Consider the following 26,033-nt stretch of genomic DNA (forward strand, 5'->3'; position numbering starts at 1 on the left):
GAAATGGGGGTCACTTCTAACCTTTACAGAGAGCATTTCCAGGTGAGCAGGAGTGAAATGAGCTCTGGAACTTAACCTAAAGCCCAGTGGACCACAGAAATATTGCACACTTAATTTTAGAAAATTGGAGCTCTCGTAAAAAAAAGATGGCAGGTTTTACGGATTCAGCATCCTTAAATAGAAGAAATATAATTTTTCTTTTGAAATTCATTAATATTAAAAAGCTCTCTTTGCTAAACACGAGACTACTAGATAAAACATCCCCATCCCAATATCAGTGAGTATTTTAGGAAAAAATAGTTCACACCGATAAAGAAGTGAAACCAATGTATCTTATATAGCCATTTTCTTTTCTTACAAAGCTGTACGATAATACATTCTTCCCCATCTATTCCAATTATATTTTATCGTTAGGCCACTTATTTTTATTGCCATTGCACATAAAAATCACTGAAGATGCATTTTCTGTGCATGCTGATGTTTGCTCAATCGTACTTGAACTTTCTCTCCAAACACAGGAGATTAAAAATCTGATCCAAAGGCCACTGAAGTCAATGACAGTCCTCTGATTGACTTTAAGAGGCTTTGAATCAGGCCATAAATGAATACCTCTCATGTACCAGTGCCTTTATTAAACTAAACTGTGCTATTATGGGACTTGTAGAGAACAAGTGAGCCGCAGTTCACTAACTTCATGCTGCAAGGGCCAACGTCCTATTGATAGCTTCCTTCATTTAGCACCTTCTGATCATAAGAACACACAAAGAACTTTGGGTCTCAGTTAGCCTCATATTTATTTTAATCCTTGCTTCTTGAAAGGTGGTAACAAAGTAGTCCTGGTGGGGATACATTCTGCACATTTAGTGTTCCAAAATTTTTTTGCGCAACTGCTCTGGGTTATATTTTACTATGAATTTCCATTCCTGAATTCCAACCCCTGTGTCTGTGGTTAGGTATTAATAATTATTTAGAGTGAGCTTATGGAAATGATTTCACTGACATTTTTTCTCAAGGCATACTATTTTTTAAAACTACAAAGCTTCCAAACCATACATCGCAGCCAGTACCACCTGTGGACGATAAAGGTGTCTCATTCTGTATTTCAGCCAATGCTTTCTCTGTCTCAGACTGAATGCCAGATTGTACACAAATGCATTCATGAAGTTCAGTTCACTTAAGGAGAAGCCGTGTATTAACATTGACAAAGACTACGCGCATTATCCAAAGCCTATTGAAGTTAATGGAAAGGTAACATCCACTGACGTCAATGGGCTATTGACTAGACCCTATTTATCTTAACAGGTCTTGTAAACTAACAAATGAATCAAAAGAGTGGAGATGCAATATTTTTACAAAGCTGCTCTAGAAAAGGGAAGGGTAGTATACTATATGTATCTATTAATCAAAGAGCCAATACTATTTAAATAGTTAACAGTCAACTCCCCACCAAGTGAGAGTAAAATACAAACAAGCATCTTGTACTTCATTAGGCAAAGTATTTAAAAAAACACACACATGCACACATGCTTTTAATGACCTCTGCAACTAAAATGATTCTCCACCACTGTAAAAACTCCTCTTAATTCCCCGTTCCCCACGGACTCTTAATTCCTACAATTTGAAATATGAGAGAGTATACATTTCTAAAGAGAATAGGCTAGAATTCATCCTGAATATATGCAGTCATGGAAACAACTTCCTTATTTAAAATGATGAGCGGCAAATATGTATTTGATTATTATTGCAATACACTGTCAATTTATTTAATGTACGTTTTGTTTAATTCTATTTTGCAAGTTGTTTCTGCTCTTGTAACTTCTTTTCTGTAAATATACTTTGTAAAATTTAATAAATTTAAACAAACAAACAAAATCCCCTGCACTACAATGTTATTTTAATTCATTCTCTGAGCTCTTCTTTTTTCAAAAATGATGCATATTTCTCCAGCCTGTTCTTTTCAAGATCTATGGCCTATTTCCAATGTAATGCTCAAGATTAAGTCCACTGTGCTGCTTAAGACCGGTATTAGTATTTTCATGCAGGACACTGATTAGAGCATGGTATGGTTTCAACATGAATGTCTCATGCATATATTCCACTGTTCCAACACAGCAATATATTTTAGCTTTTGTGCTTGTCTTTTATTTCTAGTCCATGATTTAGATCCTTTTTCAGAGAATATGATTTTATTCCAAGGTCATTTTTGCCCCAACTTCTTGCTTGATGCTACAGAAATTCATTAGCACAATTCAGCTCATAGTTCTGTTCTACATTTTTGCAGCTAATACTTTAAAAATACTCAAAATTACATTTCACTTAATGCATTGGCTGAAGCACACAATATGTTCAGATTCCTGTACATTTTTCTTGCTGCCTTTCTTGTGTTTTCTAATCTCCTTTCTGTCATGTGAGTTTAACAAATTTATCACAGCCTCCTTGGTTGGCCATTTGTACATATTAGAAAGTGTAAGGTGTGACCATTGACTCCTGGGTGACCCTCTTCAGTGATTCCCCAAGTCTGCAGCAGCACTTCTTTGAATCGCTTACACCTGGTTCTTTATCCATTCCTACTCTTTATCCCATGCTACATTAACCTTTCATGCTTAGTCCCTGCTGTGAGCGATAAGACCATCTACACAGTCATAGAATCATAGAATATCAGGGTTGGAAGGGACCCCAGAAGGTCATCTAGTCCAACCCCCTGCTCAAAGCAGGACCAAGTCCCAGTTAAATCATCCTAGCCAGGGCTTTGTCAAGCCTGACCTTAAAAACCTCTAAGGAAGGAGATTCTACCACCTCCCTAGGTAACGCATTCCAGTGTTTCACCACCCTCTTAGTGAAAAAGTTTTTCCTAATATCCAATCTAAACCTCCCCCATTGCAACTTGAGACCATTACTCCTCGTTCTGTCATCTGCTACCATTGAGAACAGTCTAGAGCCATCCTCTTTGAAACCCCCTTTCAGGTAGTTGAAAGCAGCTATCAAATCCCCCCTCATTCTTCTCTTCTGCAGACTAAACAATCCCAGCTCCCTCAGCCTCTCCTCATAAGTCATGTGCTCTAGACCCCCAATCATTTTTGTTGCCCTTCGCTGTACTCTTTCCAATTTATCCACATCCTTCTTGTAGTGTGGGGCCCAAAACTGGACACAGTACTCCAGATGAGGCCTCACCAGTGTCGAATAGAGGGGAACGATCACATCCCTCGATCTGCTCGCTATGCCCCTACTTATACATCCCAAAATGCCATTGGCCTTCTTGGCAACAAGGGCACACTGCTGACTCATATCCAGCTTCTCGTCCACTGTCACCCCTAGGTCCTTTTCCGCAGAACTGCTGCCGAGCCATTCGGTCCCTAGTCTGTAGCGGTGCATTGGATTCTTCCATCCTAAGTGCAGGACCCTGCACTTATCCTTATTGAACCTCATTAGATTTCTTTTGGCCCAATCCTCCAATTTGTCTAGGTCCTTCTGTATCCTATCCCTCCCCTCCAGCGTATCTACCACTCCTCCCAGTTTAGTATCATCCGCAAATTTGCTGAGAGTGCAATCCACACCATCCTCCAGATCATTTATGAAGATATTGAACAAAACGGGCCCCAGGACCGACCCCTGGGGCACTCCACTTGACACCGGCTGCCAACTAGACATGGAGCCATTGATCACTACCCGTTGAGCCCGACAATCTAGCCAGCTTTCTACCCACCTTATAGTGCATTCATCCGGCCCATACTTCCTTAACTTGCTGACAAGAATGCTGTGGGAGACAGTGTCAAAAGCTTTGCTAAAGTCAAGAAACAATACATCCACTGCTTTCCCTTCATCCACAGAACCAGTAATCTCATCATAAAAGGCGATTAGATTAGTCAGGCATGACCTTCCCTTGGTGAATCCATGCTGACTGTTCCTGATCACTTTCCTCTCCTCTAAGTGCTTCAGGATTGATTCTTTGAGGACCTGCTCCATGATTTTTCCAGGGACTGAGGTGAGGCTGACTGGCCTGTAGTTCCCAGGATCCTCCTTCTTCCCTTTTTTAAAGATGGGCACTACATTAGCCTTTTTCCAGTCATCCGGGACTTCCCCCGTTCGCCACGAGTTTTCAAAGATAATCAAACTCTAACTTCCCTGTTTTATCACCATCAAGCTCTGGGGTCCCAATCCAACTCTCATGGAGTCTTTACACTGACCTCAATGTGCTCTGGATCATGCTGTAGGTGAAGGTACACTACAATTGGCCCCTATAACAAATTCAAATATTATGGAATCAGGCTTCTTTCGCCTCATCCCTAAGGGCAGTCTGAAAGATACATCCTGATATAGAAAAGGAGTACTTGTGGCACCTTAGAGACTAACAAATTTATTTGAGCATAAGCTTTCGTGAGCTTTCCGATGAAGTGAGCTGTAGCTCATGAAAGCTTATGCTCAAATAAATGTGTTAGTCTCTAAGGTGCCACAAGTACTCCTTTTCTTTTTGTGAATACAGACTAACACGGCTGCTACTCTGAAACCTTTTCTTTTTGCGAATACAGACTAATACGGCTGCTACTCTGAATCCTGATATAGGCCATTATAATTTTCCTACATAACAGAACACACAGGACGACTATGGAAAAATCCACCACTATTAGTCATGTCAAAATTTGGTTTCAGATCCTTTGTTGTAGTGCTGTTAACCATGCTTTCCCCATGCGTTGGCAAAGTTGCAAGCATCGATTTGGCATGGAAACTGTAATTAGATCTCAGCTCTCAACATCTGATGCTGAAAACTTCAAGGAGCCTAAAGATCGGATATAAAGATTTAAAAGCTATGTAGTGGCAGAGATAATTGAATAGTCTTTGTTGTTACCACACAGCAAAGAAAGAAATTACACTCATAACAGCAGAGTATTTATAATCATAACAGCAACATTACCACGGTACTTAACTGTGCTGATCTATCTGCTGGATTTTGTTCTTTATAATGGGTACTGTTATACCTCAACAAAGTGGCTCCTTAATTCATCTTGGCTGATGACTGATGCTCACATGAGGGCTGAATTAAAAAGGAGAGCTAATCATATTTTTTCCTACCAAAGATAATCCTTTCAGGATGGAAGGAAGACGGTGAAAGAAAACTGCTAGCTACAGTCACCTATATCTAAACACAGAATTTCTTTCCCCAGGAGGCCTTTCATTTGGGAAATGATGCCCATTCATACAAGATGACATCAGTGGTACTAACTGTTGACTTTAATGGTGACCAAATGAGGCACCAAGACATAATCTAAAGTGCTGATTAATTCTTTGGTATGCCTTCCTTAAGCAAGATATAACCAGCTCAAACCTTGGTTCTTATAACTCTCTCTCTAAAGTTGTCTCCGAACCTTTGATAACTCTTGGAAGGATTCAAGGTACAGATATGTCTGAACCAAAACACAGCAGATACAACCCGCTTGAGCATTGTGGGTATTTGCAATACAAACTTGAATGCACATTTCACAGCCATATCTTGTCTTATGTTCAAAGTCCAGGAGGCAGATCTTCAGCTGCTGTGCATTCTCATAGGCAAGGGAGTTATGGCCATTTAAATCAATTAAGGTTCTTCCCTCAGATCTGGATCCACATTTTGCAGATTAGGCCCATTTTTAGTTCAAGATAAGAAAATCAGTGGAAGTGAACTGTTCTCTCCCCACAATCCCTGACCAGCTGTCACTCCAATCAAGCAGCCAGGGTCTCCTAAACTGAACATATGACCCAATTGTTTTTCCTTTTCCCAGCACAAATTTTCTTTCTTATCCTTTGTTTCATAAAAGCTGAATGTGAGAATCAAACTGGCAGTACCAGCACTTCAAAAAGTGAGCAGAAAACCAATTTATCTCAGGGCTTCTATTTAGTCATGCATTCCTACAACCACACAAATCAGACGTGTCCACAGCTAGTTCTGTCCCACAACTTGGCCCGTAACATACTGTGCAAAAATGTGTTAGTGCTCACCCATGAATCCCAGTGACAAGAAAGATCAGGTTCCCGTTGATCTTGGTACAGTTTATGAACTTGTCAATGTTGTTGGAGTCAACGGTTTGAGCGGACATCAAACTCCCTGTGCCGATGCCATCACATGCTGCCAAAATAAGAACCCCATGAAAACAACTTGCAACAAGATTAAATGAATCAATAAATGTTTGCTCCTTATTCACCTGAGCTTTCATTTCCTCCAGGGATGGGCAGAATGGTTCTGGTAAAACAAGAATCAATTCGAGCCATTGCCCGCCCCTCAACATGAACATGAGGACAAACTTCCCAAGGCGTGAAAAATATCGCTGAGTACTTGTGATATAGACTTTTAGGCAGGAAGTGCCAATGGCGTCTTCATTCCCTTTCACCATCCAACGGACATTCCAACTGGGCCTGGAAAGACTCTTGCCCCATTAGCATCATTGCTTGGCTGTTGTATCTTTCATAAGGGGGCAACAGTGCTAGAAACTTCCCTATAGGGTCCTTATGGCCAGTTAATTCCAACCTTGCATGCTCTGGGGTATACATTGCCCATAGGAACATCCAGTACCCTAGATTACACAATAAGACAACATATCTATCGACCTGCCTAACTAGGCTCTAACAGTGACAGCTATCAGCAAAGCATCTGAGCCCCTCCCAGGTGTTTAAATGACAATCAGTCATTTCTCTCCTTCTGCCCAACAGGTCAGAGTAAGCACTTGAATGGAAAATGGTGTGTACATGCACATGTGCATATGTGTGAAAGAGGTGTCTGTTGCAGGAAAGGTACGTTGTGTAGATGAATTTTGCATTCAATTTTGAACGTGGTAAGGCTAGTTGTATTGATCAGCATAAGGCAGAAGTCCTTGCATTTGTCTGTTTCATGATGCCCTGGGGGTAGCTGTTTGCTGATTGGACAAGATTTTATGTAGCTGTCTGGTGAGCTAGCTGGCATCTCCCCTGTTATGACACAGGTTTGTGGCAAGGAAAATTAGTAGTGTTTTGTTCCCATTGCTGCTGAAACCTCCACATAGCAAGAAGAAGTCTCACATCTCCCATAGACACAGAGCTGTTGGGAAGGCAAAATGACTCAGGTTTCCACCTGGAAGCTTCCTGGTGAGGCAGAAGAGGGGTTTAGATATTTCATCAATGCTACTGGAGGGAAAGGAGAGGGTCTCTTGTCTCTCAAAGCCATTCAGAGAGGAGGCAGGAGAACCTCAGGTCTCTGCTTTGAGAGAGCAGAAACACAGCAGTTGTATGAGCAGTTTGCTGGGACATCCCACAAAGATGACGATAAAGGTAGTGAAGAATCAGGGCTTTGGAAATGGTCCTAAAAGGTTCCAACAGATATGCTTTCAAATCAGCGAACGTTAACAAATTCCAACCACCACCAATAACAAAAACCTACAGGTCTATTCCACTCAAATGGCCAAAAACTATCCCTACTTTTCCCAAAGAAGAAATGAGCCTTTTGATGATATTACCACGGTCCAGCGATAATCCTGCACTACATTATCTTTTGGAATACTCGTCTCACGGCAGCCATTGTAGTTCTATGCTCTGTGGATGCCCAAAGGCATTTAGCACTGGATATCCTAGAACTTATTCATGAATACACTTAATTTAAAAGTAATACCCTGCTTTGCTCTGCGAGAGTGCAGAGTAAATTCAAGCAAGGCTATAATAAATGATAACCTACCTTTAGGACAAATGTCAGTGCAGGGTTTGCACATCTTTATACCATTTTCTTCAACCTCCATCTTGGAGCTGGGACAGGCACGTACACAGGAGCTGGAATCTACCACAAAGTTATCTGAAAGAAATAGTGCAGTGCTCAAAAACAAGCCAGTATATTAAGTAATATTGGAGCATGATTTGGGGGGTTCTGAAAATCAGTATGAGTTAATTATGGCCTTAATGATGGGTAAGATTTTCAGGAGCTCCTGAGTTAAGTACTTAGGAGCCTAAGTCCCACTGAAAGTTATAGAGACCGATTCTCCTCGGTGCCCATGTCACCTTCGAAAATAGGATGTAGGCACCTACGTTACGCAAACCTTTATGACAATTTTACCCAATATGATTTTGAAAAATGTTTTGAAAATATTGTCATCCCTTTTGAATCCAACTGCTGAAAATACAGCAATGGGCAGATATCTGTCTGAAGGACTTCAACAGAAGTCACATACATGCCTACAATACCCATGTGTCCTGTATATAGGACCTTGAGAAGAAACATACTGTGGAAAGAAAAACTAATGAAGAGTTATTGATTTTAAATACCTGAAACGACCAAGAGAGAGTGAGTTATCTTAGACTTTTGGGGGGGAAATATCCTATATGCCAGCTATCTTTTGTTTCCATAGACTGCAAGTATATTGGGTACCATTAACATCATGGAGCTATTGCTGAAATCAATGGCACTGCTCCTAGAATATGCTACTACTCAATGTAAGTAACAGCAGAAGAATGTATTACTTGATATTAAGAGTCACAGTTTTTAATTGTTACCATAATTATCATGATTTTCCCCATTGCAATTATACGGAATACCACAGTAGCGGTAAATTCTACAGTGTGATAACTGCTACGATTTTAATGGTGGCCAATAAACTTGTGTAACCCACACACCTTCTGGGTGTGGTGTTCTGTCCCACCTAATGGCACTAGGAGTGTGGGGGGAGAGGAAGAGAGGGAGAGAGAGAAATACGAGTCTGCTCTACAGCTTTAGCTAACAGCCAGTTGGCTGTTAGCTCATGCGGTAGAGGCTCATGCACTAAGCTCCAGAGGTCCCAGGTTTGCTGACGACCGGAGTCTGTTGGCATTACACTTGCACTTAATTTTATGCCATGATTAGAGCTGTGCACAATATTTGCAAAAATTCTCAAGCTAACTACAAATCAGCCTGGGGCTGTGTGTCAGGGCTTTCTGCAAACATGGGTAGATGAAACTGAATGGCTATATCATGTGTCAACCCAGCATGAAACCAGCCCTCATCCCTATAGGCCAAGAAGAAGGCCTTTCAGTTACTGGTGGAATGACACTAATCTCCACCTATTCTATAGAGGTCTTTACACTAGGCTGATCATTTTAGTATCCCTGGACTTTCCAGCAGTGCATTAAGCAATGTGACTATCTAATATCTGTCTCATGGTTCTTCTCTCATCCTCTCCCCAGGGGAAGAAGTGTGTGCAGGGCAGTGTGTGTGTTTTGTTTGGATTTTTGTTATGCGTGCATGTGCTCTCTCACACACACAGAGCTACATGGTTATGTGAGAGAAGGCAATGTTAAAGAAAGGTGCCTGTCACTTAAAGAAAAAGATGAAGAGATTTGTGTTGATTCTTAGTTCCTGTAGGCACCTGAAGGCACCAAAGGTAAAATAGTTGGATCTTAGGTACATCCGGTTGAATGAATCCTTTAGAATAATATTAATTGAAACTGCCAGAATATTATCCTTAAAACAATTAACTGCAAATGTGTGTGTCCAGCTCTAGTCCTGGGGTTTCAATGGAGGGAAGACGTTTCTAGAGTGGAATAGGAGGACCCCCGATGGGAGTGATACTTGGTGGTCTCCCCTGTTAATTTCAGCATTCTTTTACAGTTTTATTTCCTTTAAGAAACAGACACCGTAATTCCATCATAATGAAGATTTTAGACTAGCATACATTTTACATTTGTTTGTATCATCAAAGGATGCACAGTAACAAGATGGGGGGAAAAAACTGATGAAAAAACTCAGATACCCTGGTCATGGGCCCAGAATAGGAACTGGAATAGAACAGGAAAGGACAGGATAGAATACCCTTGTCAAAATATGACAGTGCTTTTCCTAATGCTTTAAGGATTGTATTCAGAATTTGTACTGTATAATCTGTATTGTACTGTATAAAGTATCGTTATAGTTAGAGATAACCCCAAACTGGAATAGTGGATTATTAAACTCTTGAATTTAAGGAAAAGGAGGGTTACAAAATTAGTGACTCATTTCTAAATTTGGGGAAGAAAGGTCAGAACTAACTAGTCTTCATCTTTTTTGGGGGAAAGAGAATGTCTGAATATCCTCCTAGTTAATTAACATCTAGCATGCATATAATTTATATAAACAAGTTATTTTACTGAAACTAGAATTTCTACCTTTATAAAACCTTTTTCATTTAGTACAGATTTTCTGCTTTATTCAATAAAGGATACTTCCTAAAGTTACCAAAGCCCAAATAAGAACATAAACATAATAAGCGTTATAAACATAAAAACTGAAAGCCACTTAAGTCTTTCCCCTCCCCCTTTGGCCCTAGTACAGGGCATTTTTATAACAGCATCCCAAAATGTCACTCTCTTTGATTAACATATAACTTCTAGGTATGACTGCCAAAGAGCATACCTGGAGCTATTACACAATTTACTTAGCTTTAAACTTTACATTGCTTAACAATGGTTTCTTAATGTTTTCTTTATGCGGAGTTGCACAACTTGCACTTCAATGACAATGTGAAAAAGGCAGCAGTCATGTAACTTACGTGGGCACTTTTTGACACAAAAAGCTCCATAGGTGTATTTGGCATTGTGGTTGTGCTCCAGCTGGAAGGTGGTGGGATTGTAGACAAAAGTCTGGGGGCACTGAGTGACACATGCTCCGCTGTCATTGAAATTCATGCAGGCCTGAAACACAAGAAAGCAAGGTTTCAGAGTGGTAGCCGTATTAGTCTGTATCAGCAAAAAGAACGAGGGAGTACTTGTAGCATCTTAGAGACTAACACATTTATTTGGGCTCATAAGCTTTCGTGGGCTAAAACCCACTTCACCAGATGCATGGAGTGGAAAATACAGTAGTAAGATAGATATATATAGATACAGATATATATATATATACTGAGAAAATGAAAAGATGGGGGTTGCCATACCAACCCTAACGAGACAAATCAATTAAGGTGGGCTATTATAAGCAGGAGAAAAAAAACTTTTGTAGTGATCATCAGGATGGCCCATTTCAAACAGTTGACAGGAAGGTGTGAGTAACAGTAGGGGAGATAATTAGCATGGGGAAATAGTTTTCAGTTTATGTAATGACCCATCCATTCCTAGTCTTTATTCAAGCCTAATTTGATGGTGTTCAGTTTGCAAATTAATTGCAGTTCTGCAGTTTCTCATTGGAGTCTGTTTTTGAAGTTTTTTTGTTGAAGAATTGCCACTTTTAGGTCTGTGATTGACCACGGCACCTCTGCCATGTATATTGGCCAATCCGGACTGTCTCTAGGCAAAAGAATAAATGGACACAAATCAGACGTCAAGAATTAAAACATTCAAAAACCAGTCGGAGAACACTTCAACCTCCCTGGACACTCAATTACAAACTCCTCATTCTTTTTACAAGAAAGCAAGTTGATCATGTCATGCTTCCTTTTGAATTGACTTACTTCCGAGCAGAACCTTGACTATCCATTACCTACAAAGGCATGTTGCAATTACAGTGGATGGGACACATTGTTTTTTCCTTGTCTGCATATAACCACTTAGGTTTCTTCTTAAGATATTATTAAAGATATTATTATTAAAACATGTATATGTCCAAAGCCCTGAGCAATCCATTTTGAACCCATATGAACATTTTCAGTTTAAATGTAACTTGATGCCAATACATCTTCTAAAAGGGAAACCTTATTTTCTTCATTATTCTTCTTACTATTAGCAATCAACTAACGGCAAACTTGACAGACAGTTCCAAATCTGACAACAGTGTACAGCTACTTAAGCTGCTCATATCCTGGCTGAACACACACTAACAATCTGCGCCGTAGAGGGCCAACCTTCTGATCTCTCATGGCACAGTTCAACAGAGGGACTGAAACTCCCAATTAGACAGCAATGAGGATAAGCATTTCCTTTGAGCTAGCACAGGAGGGGGTCATTTTCCTAAGTGGCAAGCGTAACCAGGTCAGTTAATTCACACACTGGGAAGGGAAAACAGGACTCAATATTCAGGCTCGACCATACATTACTGAGAGAGGACAAGGCCCTGACACATGAGGAGTCAAGTGTGTGCATAAAAAGGGTAGATGAACCTAGGGAAAAATAAATTGAATATGCAAGACTTGTACCTAGATATGTGAGAAAACACTGATTTCTTCATTCTCTGCCATTCTGTATCGTGCCTATTGTATCAGTCACAGTTGATAAGAAACGCAGACAGCAAAACTCTCAAATTCGAGAAATCCTGTCTGGTTTCAAGTTTTACATGAAAGGTTTATGCAAATAATTTGGGCCAGTGGAGGTCACCCCAATTCTGCCCCAGGATCCTCCTTGTACGGCTGGCAATAGGATTGTGCCTCCCCATGTAACTTTATACATCTTCCGGCAGCCTGATGGCCTCAAAACCTCTTTGGCCTTGGTATACGGCAAATAGCCAGCTGGTTCCTCTCTCTGTCTTGCTTCTTCAAAGAGCTAGCAAGAAGGGTCACAGCCCCCATACCCAGGGAGGAACTTCAAAGCACACCTCTCACATTCAGAAGCAGGAGGACTGGGCAAGGCTCTTCTGGCTCTGCTGCCTCGTCTAAAAGCCCTAACCTCAGTCCAGGGCCTGAGTTGCCTCAGAAGGCATCACAGAGGTGGGATGAGGAGGGGGCCAGCTGGGCCATACCTGAAGATTTCAGGAAGGGAGAAGGTGGTAATACCTTTTCCCCAGAAGACTAGAAGGGGATATAAGTGCTGCTGAAGGGAGAGGGCCCACCTGGGAGAGCCAGGATGCAACTGTCAGACTTGCATGGAGTTCTTTGGTTCCCATGATCCTCTTGAGTTGACAGACTATCTCAGAGGTGGGCAAACTACAGCCCGCGGGCCACCTCCAGCTCGCGGGACCATTCTGCCCGGCCCCTGAGCTCCCGGCTGGGGAGGCTAGCCCCCGGCCCCTCCCCTGCAGCCACGCCGCCGTGCCACCAGTGCTCTGGACCGCCACTCCTGCTGAGCAGCGTGGGCGGCGTGGCTGGCTCCGGTTAGGCGGTGGGGCTGCGAGCTCTTATCGCTCTGAGTGGCATGGTAAGGGGGCGGGCAGTGGGAGGGGGGGCAGGTTGGATAAGGGGCAGGGAGTTCTGGGGGGCAGTCAGGGGACAGGGAATGGGGGGGTTGGATAGGCATGGGAGTCCCGGGGGGCCTGTCAGGGGTCGGGGGTGTGAATATGGATCGGGCAGTCAGGGGAAAGGCAACGGGGGTGGTTGGATAGGAGGTGGGATCCCGGGGGGGTGGTTAGGGTCGGGGGGGTCTCAGGCGACAGGGAGTGGGGGCTTGGAAGGGTTGAGGTTCTGAGGGGGGCAGTCAGGGGGCGGGAAGTGGGAGGGGGCAGTTAGGGAGCGGGGGCCAGACCATTTGGGGAGGCACAGCCTTGCCTACCCGGTCCTCCATAGAGTTTCACAACCCCGATGTGGCCCTCAGGCCAAAAAGTTTGCCCTTCCCTGGCCTATCTAAACGGAACCAGCCATTTTTGGTTCGTCAGAATCATGTGTTTGAAAATAGGTAGTAATTTTACAGCTCTAGGATTAATTCACCAGAATCAGTGCGTTTGATTTAGTTAGTTCCCAATAAAGGTAAGTTCTATAGTTGGATCAGGCCCTAAAAGGAGAATCATGTCTCCACTCCAGATTTATTTTCACCCCAGGTCTGAGAACATCATTAAACCTGTGTGTGTGTAAATACCATGAAACAGCTATGCCACAGGATGGCTTCTGGCTTGCTTTCAAAGGTGAATGCACAGATTAATGAACGCCAGTGGGCCGAGGAGGATGGGAGAACTTTTCCCAGCAACATTAAAAACATTTTTACAACAGGATATTATTACAGGCTTCGAGAGGCTGCCATAATGTGCCAAAGGATTTCTTAATGCACCCTGAACTGTACTTTTGTTTATTGATAAAGACTAATTTACTTTGTTTCCTCAGCACATTTTCTATATCCACTGTTGTCTTAGCAAGTACATCATCACAAACCTGACCATCCTTTGGTGATGACCTTAGTAAATGCATAATCAGACTGAGGCACACCGATGATACATTACTCAAAGAGATGACACTTTCCAGGAAGAATCTATTAAAAACCAATCTAGAAGACTCAGGAAGTTTTCATTTATTACTATAAAACTTTGTGTACACTCATCACTGTTTCACTAACATATGCAGAACTTACAGCACTTGTTTCTAAATGTGCCCAAGATGCATATGAAAGCAAAACAAACAACAAAATGCATAGGGAAAAGTCAAGGTGCACATCTCAATTAAAAAGGAAATAGCTACATTTTCTCCAAGATGTTGATCCAGTGTCCCTGCATGTCCCCCATTACAGCTCCAACGGGTACCACTTCTATCCCATCACATGATAGGAAGGAAATGAGTAGTTCTCAAAGCTGTTGAACACTAAGGCTTTGATTCTCATTTATACTAAGTGCCCCTGGCATCCCTCTGGGGCCCTTTGTATTTTCACACTAGAGCAGCACAAAAGTGCTAACATGATTTTTAGCACAGGCATTTCCATAATTGCTACAGAGAAGCTCCAGAAAAATATGAAGTGTTCAATGGCCCATAGAAATCACATTTTCTCCTGTGCGCTGTGGTAACAAATACATGGCCTCCTAACACTTCAGGAAGGATAGGTGGGTGGTTAAAGGGATAGATTGGGACTCAGAAGATATGGGATCAAGTCGTAGCTCTGCCACAGACTTCTGAAGTGGCCTTGTGCAAGTTACTTAACAAGTACCCCAGCTGTAAAATGGGTAATAATACTTTATCTCATAGTTTGTCTAGTTAGACTGTGGGGGACAGGAACTGTCTCTTACTGGGTCTGATGGAAAGCCCACTGAAGTCAATGTAAGGGCTTCCACAGACTTCCTGTTAACTTTGAACGATGCCCACTATGTGTATTTTCAATACTGTGTTAAATAGGACCCCGGTCGCAGTTGGTATCTTGTCGCTCGCGGCTGTAATACAAATAACAATAATGTGATGGCTGTCACTATGCTGCACTCCAAGGCCAAACAGAATTTCACAGTGGAGACAGGGACAGAACTAGACCTGTATACTGCAAAGCACAGGCCCTTACCACTAGAGCTAAAGGAGAAGATTTGTGTGCCTGTGACACAGTTGGATAGTTCTGCCTCCATCCAAGAGAGGCAAATGTACACATACATTCTAGCCAGTCCATTACTATCTATTGGGCTATAAAATAAAATATACAAGATTAGCACAGCTTATGCCATGCACAATCGTCTTTTCTTATGCTATCTGACAGAGATTTTCAAAAAGGTCTAAATGTTTGACTTCCATTTCCTCTGAAAACCTCACCCTCTATGCTGGTATATTAGCATAGGTTAGTTCAGAACCTAATCTGAAATTACTAGGGCAAATTTAGGTGTGTACCCAGCTTCCACTGAAGATATGAAGAGACTGTGCGTCTTTGCGGGGTAGTGTGATGAAGGTACATGAATCTCTTTCCTTGGTAACAGGAGCAAAGGCTGCTTTTTGAGTTACACAACTAATTGACTGCATCTGGAAAGAATTTGGCCATACTGAGAATGTCTGAGAAAATTAAGCTCCTGGTTCAGTTTTAACCCTTTTTCTTTTTGAAAGGGTGTATTGTGTGCCTTTGGATTTTAGTGAATAGGAAACCATTTTTCTTCTCTTTCTTCTAAAATGCACACCCCAGTTGAATAGGTGAATTAGTTTAAACACAGTCTGGGAAGCATAAAAAAAATCTTTAATTTAGAAGCCAAACTGTATTGTCAAACTTCAGACAAAAAAAATATAAAGCAAAATACAGTGTGTGTGTGTTATATAAACCCTTCAGCGCAAAATGTAATGACAAACGCCTGTAAAAACTCCCACCATCTATAAGAGATAATTTTAGAAAAGTGAAAGTGAAAGTAAAAATCACATAGATTAGCATATAAATGGTTCCCAATCTGTATTTGTAAATCTCATAAATCTTTTAATGAGTAATATAAGATGATAAGTAATGTAAATGTAATGGGAAAAATATGAAATGATAAAATGTGCAGCTAAAAGCTTGAAACATTGAGGTAATTCAATTAAAGGTGACAAAAAATCATGAATTTCATGGATTAAAGGATAAACACTTGCACTGTGGCCGGTGGGATGAGGGAAATTAGGTAACTCCCAAACATACAAAGCAATCAGTGTCTTTAGGTCCGGAACAGCCTCCAGCACATTCCCGATGGCAGCAGTCACTGACGTACGGCCCGTAGCAACGTCCATCGCATTGCTCTGCACACACCGTCTTTGTCACTGGAAAGGACAGAGGAATCAGCTGTCAAGAGAGAGCCATTTAAACTGAACAGGGATATTGAAAAAAAAACAAAACAAATCAACAAAGATAAGGGAGTTTTAAGAAGAGAACATCTGATTCTCTATAATAATCTCTAGCCCAGGGGTCACTCATGTCCTGTGTAATATCCCATCTACAAAGGAACATGAAAATGCCCAGGTGGTAGGACAGGTATGTCTGGATTTATGAGATTTGTTCTCTTAACCTTGGGAAGTCAGCGCAAATCCTGAATCTCTAATTTTCAGGGAGTTAGCAAAGGTTGATGTCTGGCTAGGAAAAAGCCTATTGTGATATGAATCGCTTTTAATGTGGTTTTCCGTAAAGAATGACAGGGGTATGCAATAATATTCAGAAACTCAGAGTTAGTTCAGCAAAATCATAGGGCCACATTTTGCTCTCAACTAGCACCCATGTAGTCAATGCTGCTGAATTGGCCTATCAGAGCAGCATATAGGTCATGTACTGTAACATACCACATCAATTTTCTACATTTTTTGGGGAAATGCTACACTCTAGCCTAAATTTCAGACAGAAAGGACTACATTCAGCCCTGTTGTAAGCCTTTAATGGCATTACCCTCATCTATGCCAGGGTTGAATTTGATCTAATGTGTTAGGAACCAACTGAGTATCTTCTGTTTCTCTGTACTTATGTATCACCGTGTTCTTTAAAACATAAGCAATTGTGGTGCTTAAAAGCTGCATCAACCATGGGACACTTCCTTTCCTGACTGATTTCAGTGGCACTAGGATTTAGCCCAAGGTCTTCCATGTTACCAAAAAAAAAAAAAAATTAAATCAAACCCTCTACATTTTATTCCGTAAAGTACCAAGACCTCTTCTCCAGGTGAAAAAACTATTGGTCCACACTCATAAAACATAAGAGAAGTTTGATACTTATAAAAACAGGTACAATTCCTAATTCTCTAAATTCCTGGTGATTCAAAGTGAGTAGTCAGCAACCAGACGGTGCTCTTCAATGTAATAGTTAGATTGAACCTACTGAACTCTGTCTACTTGAAACATGAATCTCTCTTCAATGATTCATTGTATTAAAAGGCTGTAAAAAGTGGTTTTTGGAGTTCTCAGTAAGAAATTGGAAAAGTTCACTGAGGGCTCGGTTTTATTTTTTGTAAGATGAAACATACACTTTGCTTCTCCACAAACTCATAATGATCTTCCCTTTGTAGCCCTGCTTCTCATACTGCAGGATCCCAAAGCACTATATAATTGATCTGGTATATAGAATATGCACAGGAACCACTTCATCAAAGCCGAAAATACAACCGCCTCTGGATGAAATGCAGCCCCGCTATGCAAAGGACAGAAAATGAGAAATGGTGTTTCTGATTGAAATGGCAAATGGAATTCAGGTGGGCAGAACTTAGTAACCAAACTAGAATTTGCCCAATATATGGGGATGAACGCTACTACTCTGACAAACGACAGTTTGTGGTTTAAGAATGACAATACATGACTAGGACCAGAGTTTTGAGTCTCACCCAGAATACTTGAGTTTTAATTCACTTGCAGCAGTGCTGAGCTCCCACATGACATGATGGGGCACTGGTTCAGTACTGACAGAGGCAAAAAGTGCTACCTCTTTAATCACTGGCACTGCTTCCTGAAACACATGGGTGTCTTTAGGGATAACAAGAGGCAGTGTAGTAGTGGACAGTGCACTAGATTGGGAATCAGGAGATCTGTGTTCTAATACCAGTGCTAACACTCACTTTAGGCAAATCACTTTACCTCTGTTTCCCTTCACATATTTTGTCTACCTTGTCTCTTTATACTGCAAGCTCCCTGGTGCCATGATCTCTCACCATATGTCTATACAGTGCAATGGAGCCTCTAAATTGGTTGAGGCTTCTAAGTGTTAACGTGGTACAAATAATGCTAATCATACCACAGTCACATATGAAGCCGATTAAATCCCATTTGGTTTGTGAACTATGACAGGGTCCCAGCACACCACAATCTGGCTGTAGGGCATACTGCACAGGGACTCTGTTTAATGGGGAAAAATAGGAGACGTTAACAGTTTACAGGGAACCCTACAGACCATTAGATGTGGAACTTCAGCAAGTTCTGGTTCAAGCTGACTGTGGTGGAGGAGTAATGATGCTACACTCCTATAATTAACCTTAACTGACCACTTTGTTCTAAAGCAGTTCATTGCTTGCGAATGGAAATTTTTTTTTCAAGTGCTCAACAAAAAAATACCAAAACTTCCTATCAACTTTCTTCTCTACACTTATTTTAATAAATTGCTGATTTCTCATATGTAAAAAACTATATTTAAGAAAATACAGGATTTGTATAGTGTAAATGAACCCATTTTTCAATGTGAAGTCCCCTCGCTATCTATTAGAACTTTAGGTAATGCAAAAAACTATTTAAAGACCTTAAATTTATGTATGGAATAAAGGTGTAAATAAGCAAAGAGAAGGTAAGAAGCAATCATCATTTAAGACCTAAAGGAGTAAAGTGATGCACTCAGAATAATTTTATCCATCCTGATAACTAAAACAAGCTCATGGATAGAAAATATTTTCTTTGTGACTTATGCAAACTGAATTGTAGCACAAATGGAAGATTTTTTTAAAGCAAACCCACTTACTGCCAACTTACTAGTAGAAAGAACAGTCAGAGCTTATTTAAATTACTTTAAATAAACATATATCAATGCAATCTCAAAACAGATATGCAAATCAATAAATATATCTAAGCACAACTGGCAGTACATAACCATCATACTAATATGAACTGATAGGGTCTGATCCTCAGAAGGTGTAATTTAAGTCAATGGAAGTATGCTGATTTACAACAGCTGAGAATTTCCTCATATTGTACTGTGTCTGTCTTTCAATAGCATTTCATTATTCAATATATGTATTAATTAGTATATACAGATAAATAAAATTCATCAGTGTAAGTAAGTTTCTAATGAAAGCCTATCTATTTTACTATAGTCTGAAAGTTTGGTACAATGTTAACTCCCATGTGAATATTGGTACCTTCTAACTCATTTTAACCAAAAATTCACTACAAATGTGACTCTTAGTGCTCTGTTTAAAGCATATAGCACACATGTGATTGACGTAAAATAATAAGGAATGATTGTAATAAACAATCCAAGGTGTTATAGGTAGGAATGGGAGGAAGCATTGGGATAAAATAAGAAACACTGTGTGCTTAACCCTTTCAGATCTCACTAAATCATTTTGTAAATTCTATGATGTATGATAATTTTTTCCCCCTCTTCATTTCTTCATGGCGCTCCAGTTTCTAGATTTCAGCTAGGGTTAGAAGAAGAAATACCAGATTTTTTCAATGCAAAGCTATTCTCGCTAGATATTTGAACTGGCTGATATAAAGTAGTACCAGAAAACTACAGATAAACCACGATTTTAGAAAATTTACAACCTAATTTCTGTATTAAAGACATTTGATTAATTTCAGATTATAGCTTCAGAAAAGTCTCTGAAATTCTTAGATATTTATCCAAATTAAGATGAATCTTTTGTAGGTTTATCCATCACTAGTCATAAAAAGTTTTACTACTATATCATCAACCCATTTTTTTAAGTGAGAGAGTTGGTACTGCTGCAATTTTTTTCCGTATGATTAGGTTTGGTTCCAATCAATGCCCAGTTTTAAATACATGAAGGTTACTTATCTATAATCAGAGTCCTTTGAGACAGCTCTTCATATTCACATTAATGGGTACAGCCCCACCAAGCTGTGCCTTACAGTAAAAGCCTTTTCTAGCAGTGTAAATTAGAGCCCTCCCATGCCCCCCACTCCAACCCCTCCCTTCAGCATCATGATCTACTCAGGATGAGGCCAAAAAGAGGGCTGAGTGCTCTCACTACCTCGTTTCCTTCCACCACAAAGCCAGAGGCACAGAATAACAGGGTCTCTGACAGAGAGGGGAAGGTGGGTGGGAAGGGTAAATATGCAGAGCCATCTTGAAGAACTCTGGTTACAGGTAAGAAACCTTCATTTCTGCTGCTAGTGGCTCTGCATATTTCCACTTATGGGATAGTCTGATAAGCACTGCTTCAACTAACCTGGAGGTGGGAACAGAGTCCTCATTGACCAGAGACTGAAGCACCGTCTTGCTGAATCCAGCACCCCCTGGCAGAAAAGCTTTGCCTTCCATGGACTCCAGTATGGCACCTATAAAAGGGATCTTTTGTGAAGGGCAAATGATTGACTTTGGGTGGCTGAGAAAGAGACTGAGGTCTGAAAAGAGACTGGTGGTGAAGACCATATGGTTTAACGGATCCTCATGTAAGGACGACTTTGGTAGCCAGTCCTCTAAATAGAGGTAAACAAAAATACACTCATTCCTCAGATAAGCTGCTACCACAAAGAGACATTTTGTAAAAACTCTGGGTGCCACTGAAAGGCCAAATGAAAGACCATGCACAGGAAGTGATGATTGCCCACCACAAATCGAAGGTACTTGCAATGATTTTGCAGAATAGAAATATGTCCTTTGCATTGAGTTGTGAACCAATCCATGACCAACAGCAAAGGGATTATGATGGCCAGAATCCAACATGTGGAATCAAAACTTCCAAATGTATTTATTTAAATCCCTTAAATCCAGTATCAGTCAAAAAAAAACCAAAACAAAAAAAAACAACCCTCCAATAATTTTTCTGCACCAGGGAATAAAATCCCTGGTCCCTCAGGTATTCAGGAACCTCCACAAATGCTCCTATCAGAAGTAATTTTTTCACTTCTGTGATAAGCACCACCTCAGGAGAATGGTTCCTGAAGAAGGAGGGTAGGGGAGTTGGGAGGTGGCAAAATTCTTAGTTGTATGGCATAGCCCCTTTCTACAATCTCTAGAATCTATTGCATCACTGTAATTTGCCTCCATTTGTTGATGAAGTGGACTAGTCTGTCTCCAAAGAAAAGAGTACATTATTCTCATCTGACTGGTTCTCAACTCCTGATTGTCCCTTCAAAACTGATGCTTGTTATGCTGTGATGATGACGATGATAAGGAAGCAGTTTGTTTAAATTTGTATTTTGGCTTGAAAAGTCTTTTCCTACAGTGGCCCTAGGAGGATGCTGGTATTGCTGGGTCACCAAAAGATAAGATTCCTTTAGCAGAAGTAATCAAACCCAGAAAGTGAGCTGTCAATCTCAGGTCCTTCAGTTTTCCCAGCCCCTCTTCTCAATTAAAAAAAAACTGCCTTCAAAAGGAACATCCTCCAGCTTAATTCTAGTGCCCATAGCTAGGCAGGAGAAATGAAGCCATATGTACCACCTGATGATGTTCAAAACAGACAGAAGTGCTCTGGTAGCAGAGTCTGAAGCATCCACCGAGATGTTGGGTGCACGACTGGCTACATCCTGGCCCTACATTACATTGGTTCTCACCAACCTTCTTCTGTTGTCAGACAAGTCTGGTAAAAACAATGTCATACTTCCCAGAGATGTAATTGGTAACAGGCCATGACCGCCTGATAATTAGCTATCCGTAGTGAGGGATGATGAAGAGAATATCTTTCTCCCTAACAAATCAATCCTTTCCCCTTCTTTATCAGCTGGGGTGGGACATGATAGTCGAAATCTCACTGTATTTCTGGAAGCAGCTACTTTGGGGACAGGGTGGCTGTGAAAGTAGGGAAGCCCCTCAGAGGGTATCTGATACAGCTTGTCAGCTTTCTTAGAAACAGGTTGGCAAGAAGCAGGCATGGTCCACATGGATTTAGCCAGCTGTAGCAAACCATCCATAATGGATACAGATATTCTACTAGTTGTAGTAGCCCCGAGAATATCACACACCGGGTGACAAGTCTCTTCTGCTGCAGGAAGATTTGAAGTTGGCACTATACGATCCACAAAGTTATGGAACTCCATAGTGTCCTTGGAAGGAGAGGAGGATGAAGCCACCCCCACATATTCATCCAGTGATAAATCAGGCTTATAGTTCATTTCCAAACGCTCCTTACCAAAGACAGAAGGTACCTCCTTGTCTTCTTACTCAAAAAGTATTTAACACATCACTGTCTGTAATGTCAACAGATTCAGAGGAGTGGAATTCAAGATTTCTGGACCATTAAATTCTTAACAGAAGAAATATTACCTCTCCATCCACTCGGACGGTAATTAAACTCATGAGGTGGCTTCCAGTAAGGCTATGGGCCCCCCAACAGTCACCCCAGTCACCAGTTGCCAGTCACCCCAACAATTAGGGTTCGGGAATATGCTTTCAGGAGGAGGACCACAGAGTGGTATAAAGCGTACCACAGGTCTCGGTATCTGTCCTCTATCTTCCTCCTGGTAAGGATTCAAGTCTGGATCCCATATGGAATGTAATGGTGCTAATAGTGGATCCAAAGGGAAGAATGGAGATCTAGCTCTTTGGGGAGACCCTGCAGAGGTCCAAGGTAAAGGAAGCAAAGGATGATTCTAGGGAAGACCGACAGTGTCTTCTGGCCTCCTCCTCTTAACAGCAGATGGGGAAAATGACCTTGGAACTGGGGAAATAAGTTTCCTTTTGGAACCCCTGTGGTTTTCCACTCAGAACCAATGAAGCAAAGGGAGCCGGTAGGTGAATCTGGGATATCATGGTGACAGAGTTTTCTGGAACTGAGGACATAATCGGAACCAACCAAAGAACTGACAGCAGATCTGAAAACGACATCAGATCCAACACCACTCCATTATCCCTGGCTATGAAAGATGGAATGGCTCTCTGCCAGGTAACCATAGCATCATGTCAGCATCTGACGGATCCAACAGTTCTCATGCATGGGAATTGGCACTGCTAACACTGCCCAGCACGGCTGTTTTTATGTCTTCCAGCCTCTTTTTCCATAACAGACAGAACCGGAGGCACTGATGGACCAGTTTCTGACACACTGAGCAATTCCATCTTCTTGGATACAGACGCGGAAGTCAGAACCAGCCCCGGTTCCACAGATGCAAGGTTTCCATTGGGGTCACTGAGTTGGGAAGCATAAGGTATGGCAACGATGAGGGTGGCCGAACTCTCTCAACCTCTCTTATCGAACAGGGGCCAATGGAGCTGACCACATGGCCCTCAGTTCGGATATCTGTAGCCTTAGAGTCTTCACTGATGGAGCCGCAAGCACCGAGTCAGACCCCACCAAAACTTGTAGACCTCCAGTCGCTTGGAGCTGCTGGTAGCCACAGGAATAGAAACTGCTCTGTTTGATTTGGGATCTGAGTCTTGATTGAATCCAAAAGGTCTAGCCTCAAGGGCTTCCTTTAGAAAAAGGAGTTTCAAGTGAATTTTCCTATCCTGGCATGCTCTGGGATTAAAGATTCAGCAAATCCAACACCCAGAAGGCAAGTCTCCTTCTCCCAGGCACTTGAGGCACCGCATATGTTCATTGGATGCTGGGCAGACAGCTGGGCAGGAAGCCCACTTCTTGAATCCTGGCTGCTTCTGTTTCTTCAGTTCCTCTATCACCTGGAACCTGTAGAAACCTGAATTCGCTAACTATATGAAACAAGTTAACACAGACTATTTCTAGCAGTCAGACACTGCAACTCTGAAGAGACCGGAGCAGTTCACATCCATACAGGCTGGTGTGGGAAGGTGGTGGGAAGGAGCGCTACCCCCTGCATAGCCTTGCTCTCAGTGCACTGTGATGCTGAGGGGAGGAGCCCGAGGGGTGCGGGAGTGCTCTGACACTGCCAGAAGATGTTTTTACTGTGAGACACCACAAGGCGGCGCAATACCCATAAATGGCAATATGGAGAGCCCCTCAGAGAATTTCAAGAATTTAAGGGAGCAGTGGGATCTGTATCTAGATCTAGGTTTGAATTTAAAGGCTGTGAAAGTTCTCCATCATAATGTGCTGAACAGCACCTGAAATGTGAACGATGGCAGTCGCTGGATGACAAAGTTCAAAATCCTGAACCAACTTTTGTGCCCATCCATAATTATGAGTGATCAATATCTCGTGGGGTTTGTGTTGTCGTTTTGCATCCCTGAAATATGTTGGCAAATTAAAGTGAACGAGTAACCAACCAGCCAAGCCAGCAAGGAGAATCGTGTATTCTGTGATTTCTATGTTCAAGAACCAAACAAAATAAACAAGAAAACAAAAGAAGAATCAATAGAACTTTAAAACAAACCAGCACAGCACTGGAGGCTAAGCCAGGAAGTGAGGCTTACAGCAATGTCACTGTACTGCTGCTGCCTCATTGCCTCCCAGGTGGGAAATCTTGCTTCGAAAAGAGGTAGGTGTTGCTAGATTCTACTTACAGGAGCCAGCTGCTGCTTGGCTCCTAAGGAGTTCCCTAGAGAGTACCCTAGAGAGTACCCCCCTGGCCCATCCCCAGGAAATGAGATTGTCTGGGCACAGGGAGAGTGTGTTTACAAATTACTGAGGGGAATTTAAAGTTTAAAAAGCACTGTAAGGGGGTGTAGAGACGTATTGGTTTTAGCTGCTTCTCAATACATCTCTTAACCCCAATATTGTGCAAGCATCCAGCTACCACCAAGCTGCTGGCTTTGTTGCAAAACTGTCCAGGGGGAAAATTGTAAGTACATAACAGTTATGCATTTCAACTTTATTTTTCATTATTTTAAAAAATAAGCATAATTGTACCCTAGGTAAATTGTACCCAGTTTATTCCAGAAAAAGTTTAAATCTTTTTTTCCTCATTTCATTTGGGCCAACTTGTTCTTCTCTAAAAGTTTTTAACAAAGCCCTGTGGATAAAATTTTCAAAATCATCTAATTAACTTAGGAGCTGAAAGTCCTGTTCTCAAAAGTGAGTTAGGGCCAGATTTTTAAAACTATGAGGGCATCTAAAATGCAAATAGACACCTACTGGGTATTTCAAAAGTGCCTAGGCACCTACATTCTATTGATTTCAATACGAGTTAAGCCCCTTTTCAAAATCCCACTAGGTGCCTATCTGCATCTTTAGACACCTAACTACCTTTAAAAATCTAGCCCTTAGCCATAGGACCTTAAGTCTCACTGAAAGTGGACAAGATTTAACCTCTTAAGGGCCAGATTTTCCAAGATATTTAGGCACCTAGTGGAATTTTCAAAAGCGCCTAAGCAGAAAAGGTGCCTGAAGTGCTTAGGCTCTTTGATAATACCATAAGGTACCTAAACACCTTGGCAAATCTGGTCCTAAGTGCCTAAATCACTTTTGAAAATGAGATGTAGGCTTCTAAGTCACTTTGCATTTTTAAAAAATGTTAGCCTGTAGTCTTAACACTGTTCATATCCACTTATTCACATCCGCTTCTTTTTGTCAATCCATCATGGTAATCTCTACCCATATCAGCATGGCTAACTCTCATAATGTTACCATCAATTTTGCAAGATTTGGTGATTTTTTTTTTTATAGCAAGGTGATTAAAAAAAACCCTGATGTTCTGCTACTAAGTTCACTTCTAGCCCTCAGGGCTGCAGAGAAAAAGCTTGAAAACATTGACCACTAGGAGGCCCTCAGACCAGAAGGAAAATAAAAAGAACCTAAAATTTATTATTTAACAAAAAATCTGTCTCATAAATTTGTGTAGATTGATTCATAATTTTTGAACACTTGGAGTTAGCAGTAATATGACATAAAGTGATTCTGTCTACATGCTCTGAAAATCCCAAGCTGTTATTTTTAAAAGTCATGAGCTACAGAACACAAGGAATTATTAGTGGTGCCAATGAACTAACTCAAGGGAAAGAGAGTGAGAGAGCAGAGAGCATTAGGAAACTGTGCCTTTTAG

At 41.3% G+C, this 26,033-nt stretch overlaps 1 protein-coding gene across 6 annotated transcripts in view; it reads right to left on the bottom strand.

The window, feature by feature from the left end:
• ERBB4 (erb-b2 receptor tyrosine kinase 4) overlaps positions 1–26,033 on the bottom strand; it is a 1,003,508-nt gene that overhangs the window by 236,124 nt on the left and 741,351 nt on the right. For all 6 annotated transcript variants that reach the window (XM_038422011.2, XM_043505695.1, XM_038422006.2 and 3 more), the window contains exons 6-9: positions 16,132–16,250; positions 10,488–10,629; positions 7,673–7,786; positions 5,971–6,097 (exon numbers count right to left, since the gene is read on the bottom strand). In XM_038422011.2, the coding sequence (XP_038277939.1) occupies positions 5,971–6,097; positions 7,673–7,786; positions 10,488–10,629; positions 16,132–16,250 (502 nt within the window). The remainder of the gene's footprint in view (positions 1–5,970; positions 6,098–7,672; positions 7,787–10,487; positions 10,630–16,131; positions 16,251–26,033) is intronic.

The sequence above is a fragment of the Dermochelys coriacea genome, chromosome 11 (assembly GCF_009764565.3).
Source record: "Dermochelys coriacea isolate rDerCor1 chromosome 11, rDerCor1.pri.v4, whole genome shotgun sequence".
NCBI lineage: Eukaryota > Metazoa > Chordata > Testudines > Dermochelyidae > Dermochelys > Dermochelys coriacea.